Source organism: Nannobrachium achirus (genome assembly GCF_963921795.1).
Source record: "Nannobrachium achirus genome assembly, chromosome: 16".
Classification (NCBI taxonomy): domain Eukaryota; kingdom Metazoa; phylum Chordata; class Actinopteri; order Myctophiformes; family Myctophidae; genus Nannobrachium; species Nannobrachium achirus.
The window spans coordinates 36,931,574-36,948,723 of NC_137823.1; the positions used below are offsets into that span (position 1 = coordinate 36,931,574).

Below are 17,150 nucleotides of genomic sequence, written 5' to 3' on the forward strand. Positions count from 1 at the left end.
AGAAAGTATTGGTATCAAAATGTACTTAAAGTACCAAAAGTAGAAAGTAGGCTACTCATTATGCAGAATGTCCCATTTCACAACAGTTCACATATATAAATCTTTTGATGGCCAAAATGTATATAGGGCTGAAGTGGTTAATGTATGTGTTGTAATAATAATCCAAATCTACAAACTGTACAAAGTAACTAACTAGTAGCTAAGGTTTTCAAATAATTGTAATGGAGTACAATATATGTATTTATTGATAGAACAGTAGACTGACAGGAAATGGGGAGAGAGATGGGGAGTGACATGCAGCAGTGGTCGGTCGGGATCGGGAATCGAACCGGCGACATGCTGTCAGGCTACACTGAGCCTATATGTGGTATGTGCCTGGATCGGAAGGCCAGCAGGCGCCCCAGAGTATAATATTTGTGTTGACATGAAGTACTGAAAATGTAAAATACTCCATCCAGTAAAGTCAAAAATACCTAAAAATTGTACTTATACAGTAACTACTTTACTTTACACCACACCTTCTAGTATACAGCTGTGTAAATCTCATCTCACAGATGTCTGTGTGCTCAGTTCATTGGACATGAGCTCTGGTGTCAGGTTATTGGATAAAAAGGAAGAATTCATGTGTTTTTGAAGACTAATCTTTCCGGTTTTGATGTCCATATTACAGGACTCCCTCCCTTCATCAGAAGTCCCCCCAAAAAGTAAGATCCACGGATGCATCCTCATTACATAATTATCAACATACATTAATTAACGAGCTCCGCCCTCTAATAGGAATGGAATAGTAATGACAAAATTCATCCTCTGCCGTCGCAGTAGTGCTCTTCCATGAGGTGTGGAGGCGGAGCATGTGTCGTCCCATGGAGCGATTGGTGGATGTAGAGCAAGAGTACCCCGGAGGGGTGGAGCATATCTTTAGCCCCGCCTGCGTACCACTTTGGCGATGTTCTGGCTGCTGCGGGGATGCCAACCTGGGGTGCCAGCCAACACACACACGCAACATCACTCTGCAGGTGTGTGAGTATATGGCATCACTCATACTGTAATGCAGGGGTCTTTTCAGGCCAAGGACCCCTTAACTGAGAGGGAGATAAAGCAGGGACCCCCACTACATACTGTATAAAATTGTGTTGCAGATTTTCATCGATTTTATGAAAGCACTGTCATCAGTCAATGACATTTAACCACTTAAATCACAGATACTTAGTACATTTGACCTTTTCAATTTACAACAAACCTATTTGCCAACAATAGCAGCTCTACAAGTTCTCAACGCCTACAAGCTCTAAAGTTCTCCTTAGAATAGCGATAGCGGTTCAAGTTGTTCATTGAAAATAATGATCCTATCACACAAGATTTGGTGGCCCCCTTGAAGTAACTCTGAGGACCCCCTAGGGGTCCCGGACCCCCTGTTGAAGACCCCTGCTGTAACGCGGTGTTTCTTAATTTTCTTCATTTCAAGGACCCCCAGTTTGACATGCATTAGTTAGGCCACGGACCCCCGTTTGGTATTATTATTATATCTCTGGGACCACAATCTAAACCAGGGGTGTCGAACTCATTTTGGGGTGAGGGCCGGATTGGATGAAAGGTGACTTGATGAGGGCCGAACCAGTCGCGGATCGGATGGCATGCACACTCGCGCACATGTTCGCTCTGTTTTTCTACCTGTTGTCTCAGCCACTGCTGTAGCTAGCAGTATAGCAGTATATCATTTTACAAATTGTGTTCATTATTAAGTAAAATAGCTACTTTCATTATTGGTATTACAGTTGCAGTTAGGTACGAGAGATGCTATTTGTTTAAAGGAGTAGTTCATCCCCAAAATGACTTTTTTTTCTTTGATTACTCACGCCATGGAAAATTGAGTTCAATAATATATTTTTATTTTATTTGTCGCATTACTAAGACAAAAATGTGATAATAGTACACTTCCCCCCATTGATTCCCCCCATTGATTCCGGATGGGGACCCAAATGCATTTGGGTCCCCATCCGGAATCAATAGGCATGCATTTATTGTAATCAAATTTCTGTTTTAGGAATGAGTCTACATTGGCTCCATGGCATTTTGGGGGTGAACTACTCCTTTAAGAAGTGCCAATAAGAATAAACCATTTGATAATAGAATAATTCAATTCCTGATAGTCTCCAGTACGCTATAATTTGTAAATGGCTAAAAAAAAATATTATTGATGCAGGACAATAATTATTTTTATTATATTTTATAATATTCGGCCCGCGGGCCGTATGTTTGACATCCCTGATCTAAACTGTAACATTTTCAGTATTAATTGAACTCTTGACAGTGTACAAATGGAACCATACAGACCTGTATAAACACTGCACCTTCCACTTGAATGCACAGTATCAAATCAGCTAAAACATTGAGAACTATACAGTATTAAAACTAGACCAGGTCAACCTGGTTGTGCCAGACCCCCTGTCTGTCATCATCATTTATGACATCATGCCTTTTGTAGGTATGTCATCATCATGTCATCATCATATATACCCTTTATATAGAAAACCCGGACCGACATTTGCTTATGTAGGCCTACCCATTTCATGGGTCTGGCAACAATGGTGGCAATGTGTCACATCACAACACATTCTGAGCTTGTAATGATGAACAGCTTAATTAATAAGTGTGTAGTGAAGCGCGGGAGCGGGAATCGAACACCACTCTCCCGCTCGCCAGTCCGACACCCAAACCACTGTGACAATAGAGCTGAGCTCGATTGGCAGGGTGTTTGCGGGTCGGTTTATTGGCTGGGGCTACAATCACCCCCTCGGTCTTTTGAAGCGCGTCCTCACCACCGCACACGACGTCCCTCATGTCAGGATATCACGCTCCTCATCCTGCCAACAACGCCAGATTGTAGTGAAGCACAGGAGCAGGAATCGAACACCACTCTCCCACTCGCCAGTCCGACACCCAAACCACTGTGCCAATAGAGCTGAGCTCGATTGGCAGGGCGTTTGCGGGTCGGTTTATTGGCTGGGGCTACAAGTGGTTAAAGAAACCCAAAATCTCTTTTTCTATAAATATATATTATATCAATGAGTCACTTATGATAGGGAGCAATGATACGGTTCAATTTGCCCATAGGCTTGTGGATTCAGAGCTTTCTGCTGTCTCTGTAGCTATTTCTGTGTTCTTCCTGTGTCTGGGTAGAAAAGAAATATTTGGCGCCACTCATTACATATTTGCTCTCGGCATACCATTAGTTTGGCGTGAGGTGGCTTATCTATTCACTCCTACATTTTAGAAACCACTACCACTACCACTTCATATTCTGAATTCTGATAAAACAAATAAAGAGGCGGGGTTTAAGTTGGAGAACATGTCGGCTGGAGAGCATTCGTGAAGAATGTGTGCGTGTCGTGCCTGTGTGTCTTGTGTGCATTTCACCTTGTCCTTCCCATCCTAGCTGTTGAGGATAACTCCATCTGAGAGATCTGGACATTACGTGGAGCTCACCTTTGTGGAGCATGGGGAGTGTGAGTGCAGGTAGGTGCTGATGAACAACACCTGCACGAACAATCCCTCAAATGCCATTTCTATGTTATTTCCCCATGAGAACCTGCCAATGCAGACCACAAGTAACCTGTTTGCTTTCTGCTGTTTTTCAGACCCCGACAATTACATATGAATAGTCGAAGGTGAGTAGAAATAGATTTCTGGATTACCCGGTCCCTCAATGCAAAGAAGTAGTTTCCTATAGTTCACATCTACAGTATGATTCAAACATGAAAATACATTTTTGGACCTCGGAAACATGTAAACACGCAGTAAACATACAATTTCATCCACTCTAATTAGAGTTTCAAAAGATACAGCAGGACTGCATAAAATGTTCTGCAATGCATATTTCTGCCCTTTGTTGTATAACTGTTTTTACATACGAAGCCGTGCACCTGGCAGGTGAAGTTGTGATCGCATTCCTTCTAGTTTTTACAACTGTAACCACCAGCAAATGTACAACAACGGACTAAAATTCTGCATAATCATTCTTCAGAATTCTGTACATTTATATGATTATTATCCCAGCAGCAGTCATTCTGTGAGGAACAGACCGAGGAGGAGGAGGAAACACAGGAAGAAACTAAAAGACTGTGGCAAGTAAGAGATTGATTTGCATGAGTTGGATTATAGTGTCCTCCGCACACAGTTTTTCCTTTTTTGTAAGATTTGTTTTTGGGCTCTTATTGATTAGGACAGTAGACTGACAGGAAATGGGGAGAGACACGCAGCAAAGGTCGTTGGGATCGGGACTCGAACCCAAGATGCGCTGTCAGCATCAGAGCCTATGTGGTATGCGCCTGGACCGTTAGACCTGTGGGAGCCCCGATATTTCACTTTCAAATAAAAAAAAGAATATATATAAATACATGAAAAAAGTAATGGCTTCAACATTCAGACATGTGTGTGTACATTAAGCACTGTTTCTGCAATGCTGCCATGATGAGATGAGATGGTGCAGCATTACATTACCTCTTTGGCAGACATTCATTATATGATGCATCATCTAGTGGCCACATATGGCCATTTTGTGTTTGTGTCCAAGGATGTAGAATATTTAGAATCAAACAAAACAGTTTTCAATGTTAATTTAACTCTGAGATTGTGAGCCGATGACCAAATCACAGCAGTGTTGACATACATTTGTAACAGCACTCCTGCTCCCTGTGATATTGCTTAAATGTCAAAGCAGGATATGGTCTGTTATCTACAGCTACTTGTTATTCAGCTGATTCTTCTTGATAAAGCCCAGGGTGCACTGATGGATTCATAAATGTTCTACTTTTCTGTCACTATACCCAATTTTGGAACGCGAAACAATCTGGTCTTTGAGCCGACAAAGACGATTCTCTTTACCTTGTCAAGAATAGAATCTAAACCCAGCCTGAACCTGCAGAATTAATTGAGGAATTCAGCGCAGACAGGCCAAAGTCCATAATGTTCTGTTGAATGTTTTCTGGTTCACGGAACACCCGCCCTCTTCTAACCCGGAGCATATTATGTAACACAGACAGAAGAATTGGCTCTGTCAAGGAAGGTCAGTCAAGGCTTCCCCTGCAGCCCTGTAACATTGTGGCGTGTCTCTTCAGGCTAACATCTCGTGGCATGGTGCGGCCAAATCATTTGAAAAGTGGTTCTTGTCGACAAGAGACACCATTGTATGATGCACTATAAATTAAGCTTTATGTTGAGGAGAGCTGTGTAGGGCAGGGTGTTTGTCATGGGTGACAGTAGCTCCCACAGAGTAGGGCCCAAGGAGAAAACACAGGAAGGGCACTACCAACTGTGTCAGCTAGATAGATAGATGACTGCTGTGCAACCATTTTCTTACATTTGCAACACCACTCATTGCCCTCCCACAAAGACAAGAAACTGATCTCCTCGTTTAGCTATTGCATTGTTAGTTTGAAGATCAGTTCTTGTCGGCAAGCAACACCTTCGTACAGAGAATAAGGTAGGCTTTAAAGCATGGAAGAGTCTTGGTTTAGTTTACTTCGTTTATTCAGGTTCCCCATTAGCTGTTATACGGCAATGTCTACCTTGGACAAAGGCCCAATTAAGAGGCTGGTGACACCTATGGTCACAGCCAGACTCCATCAAGCTCATTTTTACTGATGTTTTGTTTTTGTAAAAGCCTATGAACATTCTTCTCTGTGATGAGCAGAGGGGAGGGAGGGGAGCTGGCCAGTCCACTGGGATGTTTGGCCGGGGAAAGGTAGTTAAAAGAATTGAGGTCATTAGGTGGTTTGGTGCAGGGGGTGTACATGTTCCCTGCTGCTTGTGAGTCCATTGAGCGATGGCGATAATAAGCTTGAGTCACAGTTAGCCAAATGACTCTGCAGTCTGCCTGTTGTAATGGGACTTGGCAGCACCCATGGCCTTGTTAAGCTGGCGTTCCTCCAATCGCTCCTCATTTCCACTTCTCATCTTGTGACTGTGAGCCCAGTTATTTGCCTCTGGGTCCTCTGCTCCTTTTTGCAAACAATGGTTTACTGGTCGTGTTCATTTCTTTCAGATAGAGACATCTGAAATAATGAACATTTGTGTTTTTTTGTTTCACCTGATGGTTTCTCAGTGTGGTGCTGATAAGCTTTTGTTTGCTTTACCCGTTAACTTTTGAAGTACCTCTGAAAATCCACTTCTTCAGCAAATCCTTTGTAGAATGTCTTGTATTATTGTTTTATTCATTGTTACTATTATTATTATTTCTTTTAAGGACCATACCGGTTTCAACACTTCATTGTCTGTTCACAACCTTAGCCATAAATCATGCATAAACAGACCATTTTCCTGCTAATGGCTTAATTTTTAGATTTCCTGTTTGACATTTTCTCCAAAGTAATTAAAAAATTGTTAGCCAAACCTCATTGTGTGGTAAAACAATTATGGAGGTTTGAATTTCGTTTCTTAAATCTTTTCTCCAGGGACTATTTTCGTCTAGACTTTTCAAATCAATCCCCGCTTGAAACGCATCATTTATCATTAATAAATAGTGAAGTTTAAGAATGCCTGTATGGCACATTTAAACAGGCACGTGCCATGTGAGCCTTATTTTGTACACAGTAAAACATTTTTTTTAAGATACTGTATGTTTTGGGGCTTTTATTGATAGGACAGTTGACTATCAATGGGGAGAGACACGCAGCAAAGGTAGTCGGGATCTTGAACCAGCGACATGCTGTTGAGCTACACTGAGTCTGGGCACCCCACAGTAACTTTGTTAGTCTTCAGGATTTAACAGTGTAATAGTAATGATAAAGCTGCAGTCCTGTTGTAATCTGTGTTTTGTCTGATTGTGTACATCAGGTGTCAACCCTAACCCTAGCTGGATGTTGATTGATTCTGAGTCTGACGTCATTTCAACAGTTCAACGTGAAGAAACAACAGCTCCTTGGACCGGTCACGCACACACACACACACACACACACACACACACACACACACACACACACACACACACACACACACACACACACACACACACACACACACACACACACACACACACACACACACACACACACACACACACACACACACACCCCGACTGGTCAACCTTGGCTTTCTATGTATATGTATATTCACATCATCAGTGCATCAGATATTCATGTCCCCAGGCATGGTTTTAAACTTAAGTGACATTATGTCTAAGGATAAAGTTGGCATTGTTATACAGAGTCCTTCAGGTTAACGGGCCATGTAAGGTCCTCCTCCCTGTCCTGCTCAAAGAGACTTCAGCATATGGTTGTGGTGGACATTAAATCTAAGACTTTTACCGGACGCTCACTGTATCGACAACACTTAACTGTCTCACTGCCCCCTACACACACACACAATTAAAGGTTCTCATTCTTACGATTGATATCAACACTTAAGCCCTTTGCACACAGGACAGTTGCGTTTTTTTCGTTTGCTGCATGAATAAAACGCATTGGATTTGGTGTGCAATGCTGTGCGGAATCGGCGCTGCGGATCCCAAAAGGAGTCATGAGTGATGAGTTTTTTACCGCATGCGACAAGACGCACAAATCGAACTGGGTTCGATCGAGAAAAAAACGCACGGCCGCAGCCACTCGTCGCACGGCTAATTTGGATCCGGTGTGCATGAGGTCGTAGAGAATCTTTGTTTTCTTAAAAAAAATGAAATTGTCCGTTTTATCCGTGCGGAAAAACGCGCCTGTGTGCAAAGGGCTTTACTTGAGATGCTTGGATTCTTATGAGTTATGACTTTCACTCCACTACATTTCACAGACAAATATTCTACTTTTGACTTGACTTTTGAAAGTACAGTATGAATTAACTACTTAAGCCCTATTTCAGTTATAGCGGAAATATCAGATCTACAAGCTCACGTGTTGCGATGTGATGCGACCTTGTAGATCTGTTATTTTTTATTGTTTTTGAAAAAGGTGAAGGGTCTAATACAGCAATGCATAGATATTTAAAAAAGATAATTTTATTTTTTAAAAGCATGTACTTTTGAATACTTCAGTATTTTTTAAAGATTATTATTTTTTTGGCTTTTATTTGATAGGACAGCAGACTGACAGGAAATGGGGGGAGAGATGGGGAGTGACATGCGGCAAAGGTTGTCCGGATCGGGAATCGAACCGGTGACGTCGTCAGGCATCAATGCCTATGTGGCGATGTCTATGTGGTATGCACCTGGACCAGTAGGCCAGCGGGCACCCTTGAATACTTCTGTATTTTTAAAAGCAACTGCTCCAGTACTTAAACTCAAGTATAAATTTGACTTTCACTTGTAGTTAAGTAATATTTGTCCAGAAGTATCTACTGTATACAACATTGACGCAAGAACTTTGTCCACCACTGTGCAAGACTATACCTTCACTCATTCATAGAGAGAAAAATATACAAATGTAATTGCTGCATACTGATTGTTTCGTGCAGCAAGAAAATAATGGAATGCTAATTGGACACTTGGATATTTGTGGCCAAGTGTCATGTCATGAAGATGTTATTTATTGGCACTGTCACTGAACACGTATTATTTAATCTACTCGGTGTGATTATGGAATGCTACAATTTAATGCTTGAATAAAATGTGTGTCAGATTTGCTGATTGTGAGTTTTGTGTTGGGGTTTAGAATGAGTCTCGGGCAGTGTTTGCCAACCTTGGGGGGCGCCAAACATCATGAGGCCATGTCTTTCTGAAGGTAGTCCAAATGCACACATAACTTGCTTTCAACCTGGCATCCATATTTTTCCCTATTATTATATTGAGAAGGCATTGCTATGCGATATAATTATGTGTGTGTGTGCATGAGTGCAAACATGTGGGGCGTCTCAGCTTTTGTTTGGTGCAAGAACCTTTTTTACAGTCTATGGCAAGAACCGGGGGAAATGGTTAGTCACAGTAATCCATTTATCTATTCCAGGACCTAAAGAGGCTGTGGTACTATTTTTATCAAGACCATGTATGTACCCTCAATCACATTAATATTTCTTTTGAATGTCATGCCCGATGTGGATGCTGATGCATCTCAACGACAAGGAAATGAAAAAAGAGTGTCCACATAAATACAGCCTTTTAACACATATAATGACAGCTTTTGGAGGAACCCTGCCTCTCCCCGGATAAACTGACACCCAATCATTATGTAGGGGTAATAGACCTGTGGCACTGCCTCTTTAAGTAAAAAACCTAAACAAAACAAGGAATTACTGTTGTAATTATTGTTGTCTCATCTCAAACAATGCCCTTCAGTTCAGTCACGTGATGTTCTCAGCTGGGGGTCAATACCAGGCATGGCGCTGTACAGATACCACATTTGAGTGTACTCTGGTATCTTTACAAGGGTGTGTGTGTGTATGTGTGCCTGCGTGCGTGCGTGTGTGACAGAGAGACAGAAAAGGAATGATTGTCTTAGGTTAGGGCAATATATCGCAATCCTGATATGTATGGGACTAATATCATATCATATCATAACCAAATCATAGGTTTAGTCTTTTCCAGGTTTTAAAGGGTGCATTGCAGTAAAGTGATGTGATTTTCAGAACTTAAAGGAGTAGTTCACCCCCAAAATGACTGTTTTTCTATTGATTACTTATGCCATGGAGACTTGAGTTCAACCATATTTTTTAGTTTTTTGTTGCATTCCTAAGACAATAATTTGATTACAATAAATGTACCCCCATTGATTCCAGATGGGGACCCGAATCCATTTGGGTCCCCATCCAGAATCAATGGGGGTACATTTACTATAATCATTTTTTTGTCTAAGGAATGCGACAAATACAAAAAAATATTATTGAACTCAAGTCTCTATAGCATGAGTAATCAATAAAAAAGGTAATTTTGGGGGTGAACTACTCCTTTAAGCTACCTGATTGTTACAGCTGCTGTTATTACATCATATTGTCATTTATTACATATAGCCTTGATGATTTATCAAAAATCTCATTTTGTAGCCTAAATATTTTGTGAAAGCACTGGCACAGTCATCCTCAAAATATCTATATCAAGGTGTTTGGATAAAATAATACACTATATTACTGCCCAGCCTTTAAGAATGAGTGTCTTAATTGCACCAAGAACATATTGTACTCCATCTCCTCTTGTTAACTTGTTTCAGAACTTCTTCCTCTTTTTTTTAAACCACACCTATAGAATATAGATCGATGTGTGAAAGAATGGGGATCTATACTTGCAAAGGAACAAGTTGTACCACAACATCATGTGCAATATCAGCGCCCTAGGTACCACACTCCAGAAGCCCCCACCTCCTTTTGTACCGCAGCTGTACCAGCAGCACTGTGTGCATGTAGTACAACCAAAGCATCCCTCAGAGCACGTGAGGACTCTATGTACAGTGAGGGAGTGTACTGTTTACTACTGTACATGCACACAGTGCTCACTCCGCCAGCGGTTCTGATATGCTACGCTCCACACACACACATACACACCACGTCACCGGATTCCCCAGCCTCTGTACATCTGAAATGCCTGCACTGTGTACAGTGTGTAGCAGTGTGTGTGTACATCGTCGTGGTGTGTGGACACAATGTCCTCAACTTGCCATACATTTTGACGGTTCACGTTTTCTGGCCTAATGCCAAACGTGCCGGCCAATCGGAGACCAGGGAACGCATGCAGTGGGCGGGGGGAGCCGTGACGCGCCCAGAACTACTACGGGCGAGGCCACGCCCCTATCTTCCAAATATGGCAAGTTGAACTACAAAGGATGTCCAGGATCTCGTGTTTTGTTACTGTCTGGAACATTGTGGATCGTCGCGAACAAATTAAATCCACAGCTATCCGTACAGTGCGTGCGATCCTTCCTTTATGGAGCGAATCGTGGGATACATCCGTTATACACACTTGTAATCCACGTTGCGCGCCGCACTGTTGCATCCCGCCCCGTGTCTGAACGACAGCGGCCGGGGGGAGGAGCGGAGCACAGCCGGTCCCGTGGACTGTACCGTGGAGCGGTGGAACACGGAGTTCCAGCGTGTATGTGTACACTCAGCGCCGCGGCACAGGGAGCACAGAGGAGCCACACACCGCGACACACTCACTCCGCCCTGGGTTATTTCGCTGCTGCTCTTCGATACCTTGGAACACAACGGGCACACAGTAACACACAAAAGGTAGGCTTAATTTCTGTAGACGTGATATCATATCAGTTGTTTATTAATGTTTTTTTTATACATGTAATGTAGATACAAACAAGATCATCACACCGCAGTGCTGCCAGTGCAGATCATCATCATGTTATGTGTATTCCACTTACTGCATGTTTTTGTTTTTTGTCATTTGTGAACAGTGTTGGGCAATATTACAAAGGAGAGTAATATGATGTTACTCATTACATATTACTCCTTAAAAATAGGAATATTATAGCCTATTACTTATAACTTGGAATCAAGAGTAGACCCTAATATTATATATTACATCATGTTACTTTTGCAAAAAAAAAAAAAAAAAAGAGATCTGTTTAGCCATCTCCTTTTAGAACTGAATCCAATTTTTGGGAATAATAATCATAATAAGAATCACCAATCAGTCAAAGTGTCTAAAGTATAAAATATAGCAGCAATCTCTCTTGACCTTATAAACGAAATGTTGTCAAAAGACAGGGCGACAAAAGCAGAGTAATATAATGTAATATATACTATTTTTTACAAAGTAATATGGTATAATATTAATGTTTTGGCAGAGTAATCCCATACACTACTCGTTACTGGGTAAAATAATATTATTACATGAATACACAACACTGTAGAAGGGACGATTTTCTCGTATCGTTTTTGTATTATGTTAATTTGCACATTAATTTTCCATGTCATAAACTCATGTAGACCTCAAATGCATGTTCTGTCTCCTCATAGGACTCCAGTCACACATCATGGCTAGAAGAAAACATTTATGCTGGATGGATTTTGTGGGCTGCTAGTGTGTAAACATTGATTTAGCATGTTTGTCTATTGTCCCCCCCACCCCAAAGTTCAGTTTAATTTGATGATGGTGTTGTCATCAAATTAACGGATCCACTTCACGCCTCAGTGTGTTATTAATAGGTATATAGACATCCTAACGTCTGTGTAATACATAAGTAAGTAACATTTTCATGTCAAAGAATTGGACCCCACATTAATAATTATGTATTTGACCACAGACCCCCATTTGAAAAAAAGAAAAGAATTAGTGCCAGGGACCCCATACAAGATTTGTGTTAAATCTTAATAAAATCACACCCAGTGTGAAGTGAGCTGTGCCTTTTATGACTTTGTTTCATTAAGCATCCCGTGAAGCTTGGCCAATGCCAAGCTCTGCGGGACGGACAGCCAGATGTAGCACAGCTCAAAAACAAAAAGGTTTCAAGATGTTTTGAATTTAGACTGGGGGTCCCCGCCCCGGATCCCACTTTGAGAACCACTGGTGTAACAAAACTCAAATAATGTGTGAAAATGCACCACTGAGCACCCATTGTGACCAACAACCTCAAAAATAAAGAAGCTACTCAGCTTCGCCTCTTGCAGGTCCAACGTTTTCTAGGTCAGGAGAAGCAGATGTAGGTGTGAGGTGAGCTCCAGAAACAAGGACATACATCAGCACCAGCATCAGAACAAGAGGATGATGAGCACCAAGAGGAAGGCAGAGGGTCACAGCAGGCCAGCAGGCAAACTGCGTACCACGAAGTCTCGGAAGGACTCGGAGAGGGACTCTGGTTTCTCAGGTTGGTTCATCCTTCACTTATTTATATATATAATTTATATTTCAGTCAGATTACAGTCACGAATAGATTGAGACCAATAATAGCTTGAGAACATTTTATTCATGTAAATACAAGTGTGAATATTATATTTGATCTTGGCGTTCAGGCTCTGCTTATACTACATTGCTCCCTGCTCAGCACATTAGCAGACAACCATTTAAGAGCAGGGAGATACATCTATCACAAACCCCCCCAGGGGAACACAACCCTTATGGAAAAGAGAGTGTACTGGTGGTGCTGTGGTGGTGGTGGGAGCCAACAAAACAAACACTGGCAAAACAACAGGAGGAAGTACAAGGAATCAGGCGAGCTTTAGGTACTAGGTAGACCCGCCAATTCATCAGCTGCTGGACACGTCACCTACAGTACAGTACATCTCCCTCTCACCATGCATTGTGTCACATGGTTGCAAGCAACTTGCAACTCACTTTCTTTCCTTCCCCCTCTTTGACTTGCAGACGTGGGCTCAGTGAGCGCTATGGACGGCGTAGACTCTGAGGACTCTCCCCGGGCTGTTCTGGCCTCCAGCTCTGGGCAGCAGCCCTCCCAGCTGGCAGTGGTGGGGAGCCCCTACTCCAACCTGTCTTCTGTGATCATCATGAACAATGTCTTACTCAAGCAGGTATTCTGCTCTCACACACACACACACACACACACACACACACACACACACACACACACACACACACACACACACACACACACACACACACACACACACACACACACACACAAGAACAAACAAAAGGCAGTCATTTAAGCGCATATAATTGTCATGCAATAAATGAAGTCAAGTGAAAATTGCCAGTCAACAAGCTCACAATGTGTTGTTTTGCAGCGCATTGTGAACTTGTAGGTCTGCTATCTTTGCTTTGGAATAAATAGAGAAAATGTTTTCCTATAATGACATGCCCAAAATAGGCACTGCAGGGTGAAAAAGCCTGAGTACGTTTGCTAAATGCCTAAACTGTTGGTGTTAAAATTAATGAACCCAAACATGTTTGAAAGTTAAATATCCATTTTAGGTCCTTAGTCCAGTGTGGACTGTGGAGTACATACGAGTAATCTGCTTTGGCTCACGTTATTCAGTGACAACCCAGCATAAAACAGTTACCATTCGATGCAGGGCTGCTCACAGGCTAGTAGGCAACTAGTAGGCAGACATACAGCACAATGCATGATGTGTTTTGGTGCTAGAGGACAATCATGAAGTGGGTAAACTACACATCAGAAACAAGACTAAAGCTTCATTCCCACAGGACGCAATAAAGGTAACAATAACGATATGTCGGTGTTCACATCAATTATGGCGGCTTCATCGTTGTGGTGTGGACGCTACCATCCACTTCAATTGACAACAATACTTTTGATTATTATCTTTATCGTTAACGTGCCCAGTGGAAAGGGCCTTAATCGATTCTGATCATAACTTGGTGCTTTCAACTCACCTGCTTTAAAAATACTGGTCTATTACACAAATCCCAAGTTAACAGGGGGGTGGGGGTTGTTATCACTTGATATGATAAAGTGAAACAGCTTTCCTGTTTATATACAGTCAGTGTTTGAAACACGGCAGCTTGTTGCTATAGCTCCCCTTTGTTACAGCCACGAGTCCACGACAAAAGAAACTCGGCTCTGACGTGCTCATAATCAAGGCCATGGAGACAACGCTGCATAAACATCCTGAGTTTCACCAGAGCGTGTGCACTGTAGCAAGTGTCCACACATTTCTCTGCCATTTGAAAGCTTTTGTAACAAGCTCAAATATGTATCCACATCCTCCTCACGAGAGACAGGAATGAGGTGAATATTCCTACTCATTTCTGATGTCAAACCAGTCCCAAAGTAAGAGTAAGAGAGTAAAGTGAAAATATTGAAAGCCCCCCCTAAAAAAAAAATACCCGACACAAACTCCAATTCAAGTTCTTTCAACCTCTGAGAGAACTGCTGTGTCTGATTTAGGACAAATATACACACCATATGCCACCACATCAGCTGACAACATTCCTTGCTTCACCAAAGCAGACACCAGCTGATCATCCACTTGTTTCCTGTCTGGGTTACTGATAGGAATGACACACCATACCCACCAGGGGGATTCATTTTTGAATTACAATCATTTTATTTACCAAACATTGCCATCAATTAACCTAAAGCATTTGTAGTTTGGAGGCCTGGCCAATCAGAACAAAAAGCGGAGCTTGTAGATCAGCTTTTGTTTTCTATTGTTGTACGGCAAAGTACAACACAGTATATAGGGCTTAAGTGGTTAAATCTGGGGGAGGGTCACCCACTAATCACATAAAGACTAAAGAGCCTCTGGACAGTCAATCTGTTCAGAGAGGAGAAAAGAGGGGGAATGACACATACTGTAACACACTTGTTCATCAATAAGATCTGCAAAACAATGCACAACGTTTTGTGCATGTGGTTTTGTCTCCTATTAATAATAATAATATGTATTTGATCATTTTAAATGGTAGTGGTTCATTATTGATTATGATATATCTGTCACCATATCCGGGAATGCCCATATATGGACATATTGTGTCAGTCTGTTGTTTCAGCGCGACCTCAACCTTTTGGGCGTCTTGCTGGTATGTAATAAAGTCAGGGTATTTAATATTACTTCATCTTCATACACAGAGATACCAATATATCTGTGATAGGCCAGTATTGGCCATTACAATCAGTTTAGCTCTCGGAATAATAGCTCCATGTATTTGCCAGTTGTTACTTTTGATATAAATAGCTCAAGTGTGCTTTCTTTCCATTATAAGGGATGAGAAAGAGATTGAGCTAGTCTGAAGAGGTTTGCCTGTTGAATGACCTATCTCTAATGTCTGTACTGTGACTGTGCTGTTCTTCCAGCCTGGAGAGAGCCAGCCCGCTCTGAAGCCCTGGGGGTTCAGTCCCGCTGTGGAGGTGGTCCAGCCATCAGTCCAGCAGCCTCAGGTGGTGTTTCTGCAGCCGGTGGTCTCTCGCTCTAAGGAGGCCTCCTCCAAACACAGACGCCCCAAGAAGTATCTCCCCATCCTCAAGTCGTACCCCAAAATCGCACCCCATCCCGGACACGGCCACGGCTCATCGGGAAGAAGTACCACTTCCTCTTCTTCCTCGTCCGGTTATTCCTCGTCTTCCTCGGGCTCCGGAAAAAGTAGCAACTCCAGCCACCGGGAGCGCTCTCATCACAGAGACAAGCACCAGAAGAAAAGCCCGTACGTCTGCTCTAGCAGTAGTTCCTCCACAGCCAGTCTTCCCCCTGCCTCCAGCCCCGTACCTCCTTTGCTTCTTCGCCGCCTCGCTGCGCCCCTGACGGACAGTAGCAGCTCCAGCAGCCCTTCTAGTGAGAGGCCCTCGCCTGCCGTCAGCCGATCAGGGTTGTCTCCCAACCAGTGTCTCACTCCCTCAAACCGCCTCGAAGACTCTGAGTCCCCGTCACTCCCCGACCTCACTCCCTCTGCGTCCGCCGCCGAGCAACATGGCTCGGACAGCGGATGCGCTGATGTCGATACCGAGCCCGACGCCAAGCGGAAGCGTTTCAGCAACACCTACAACATCCTGAGCAAGTCCGGGCTGCTGGACATCACACTCAGAACCAAGGAGCTGCTCCGGCAGAACCGCCGCACCCAAACGGACTTGGACCGGCTCAAGGAGCACACTGATCTCTTCCTCAAGGCCCTGCAGAGTGGGGACAGCACCATCTTTGTCCGGCTGCAGAGCAGCCTCCAGGAAGAGGACCGCGAGAGGGAGAGAGAGAAGGAGAAAGAGAAGGTTGTCCAAACCAGCTCCACAGGTTAGACCACTGACTAGACAGAGACTAAAGGTCAGATGGTAATCCCTTAGACTCAGATTGGGGGGAAAGCAAGGGTTTTTGGAGCTCACAAAAGACATGCTGAGCCGGCAGTAATATGACCCACAAATCCACCCGTCCTCCACCCCCCATCCATAGCATACTGTGACCTATATTCTGGCTGCAGTCTGCTTTCACTGGTCAGTCATTGGTCTGGTCCATGCCTGCATCTCTTCCACTGACTTCCTCTTAACCACTTTCAACCTGGTGTCCCGATTTTGGGCATGCAATCAAAGTTGAAAATCGTTTAAATAAAATAAAAAATAGCAGATCTGTAAGCTCCTCGTAGTGGAGCGACACTTTGTGAGCTTGTAGATCGGCTCTTTTCACCATGCGGCATATGGTTAACTATAGTTACTGACTGAATATCTATAGTATGGATAAGACCCAAGCAGGCTTAAAAAATTAAAATGCCACTGGGGGGGATGAATACATTCTGTAGATGAAAAGCTATCCTGCACAATGTTTCTGGATCTAAAATGACTAGATACTTCTAATCAGCTCTAGCCCCATTGATGCTGAGGTTCACT

General features: G+C 42.9%; 1 protein-coding gene across 1 annotated transcript; it reads left to right on the forward strand.

Annotated features, from left to right (window-relative positions):
* Positions 1-12,625: 12,625 nt before the first annotated feature.
* Positions 12,626-16,568, forward strand: cipcb (CLOCK-interacting pacemaker b; the record flags this gene model as incomplete). The annotated part of the gene is made up of 3 exons (XM_080744893.1): positions 12,626-12,728; positions 13,226-13,389; positions 15,639-16,568. 3 exons carry the CDS (start codon positions 12,626-12,628, stop codon positions 16,566-16,568), a joined length of 1,197 nt encoding a protein of 398 aa, XP_080601019.1.
* Positions 16,569-17,150: the final 582 nt, after the last annotated feature.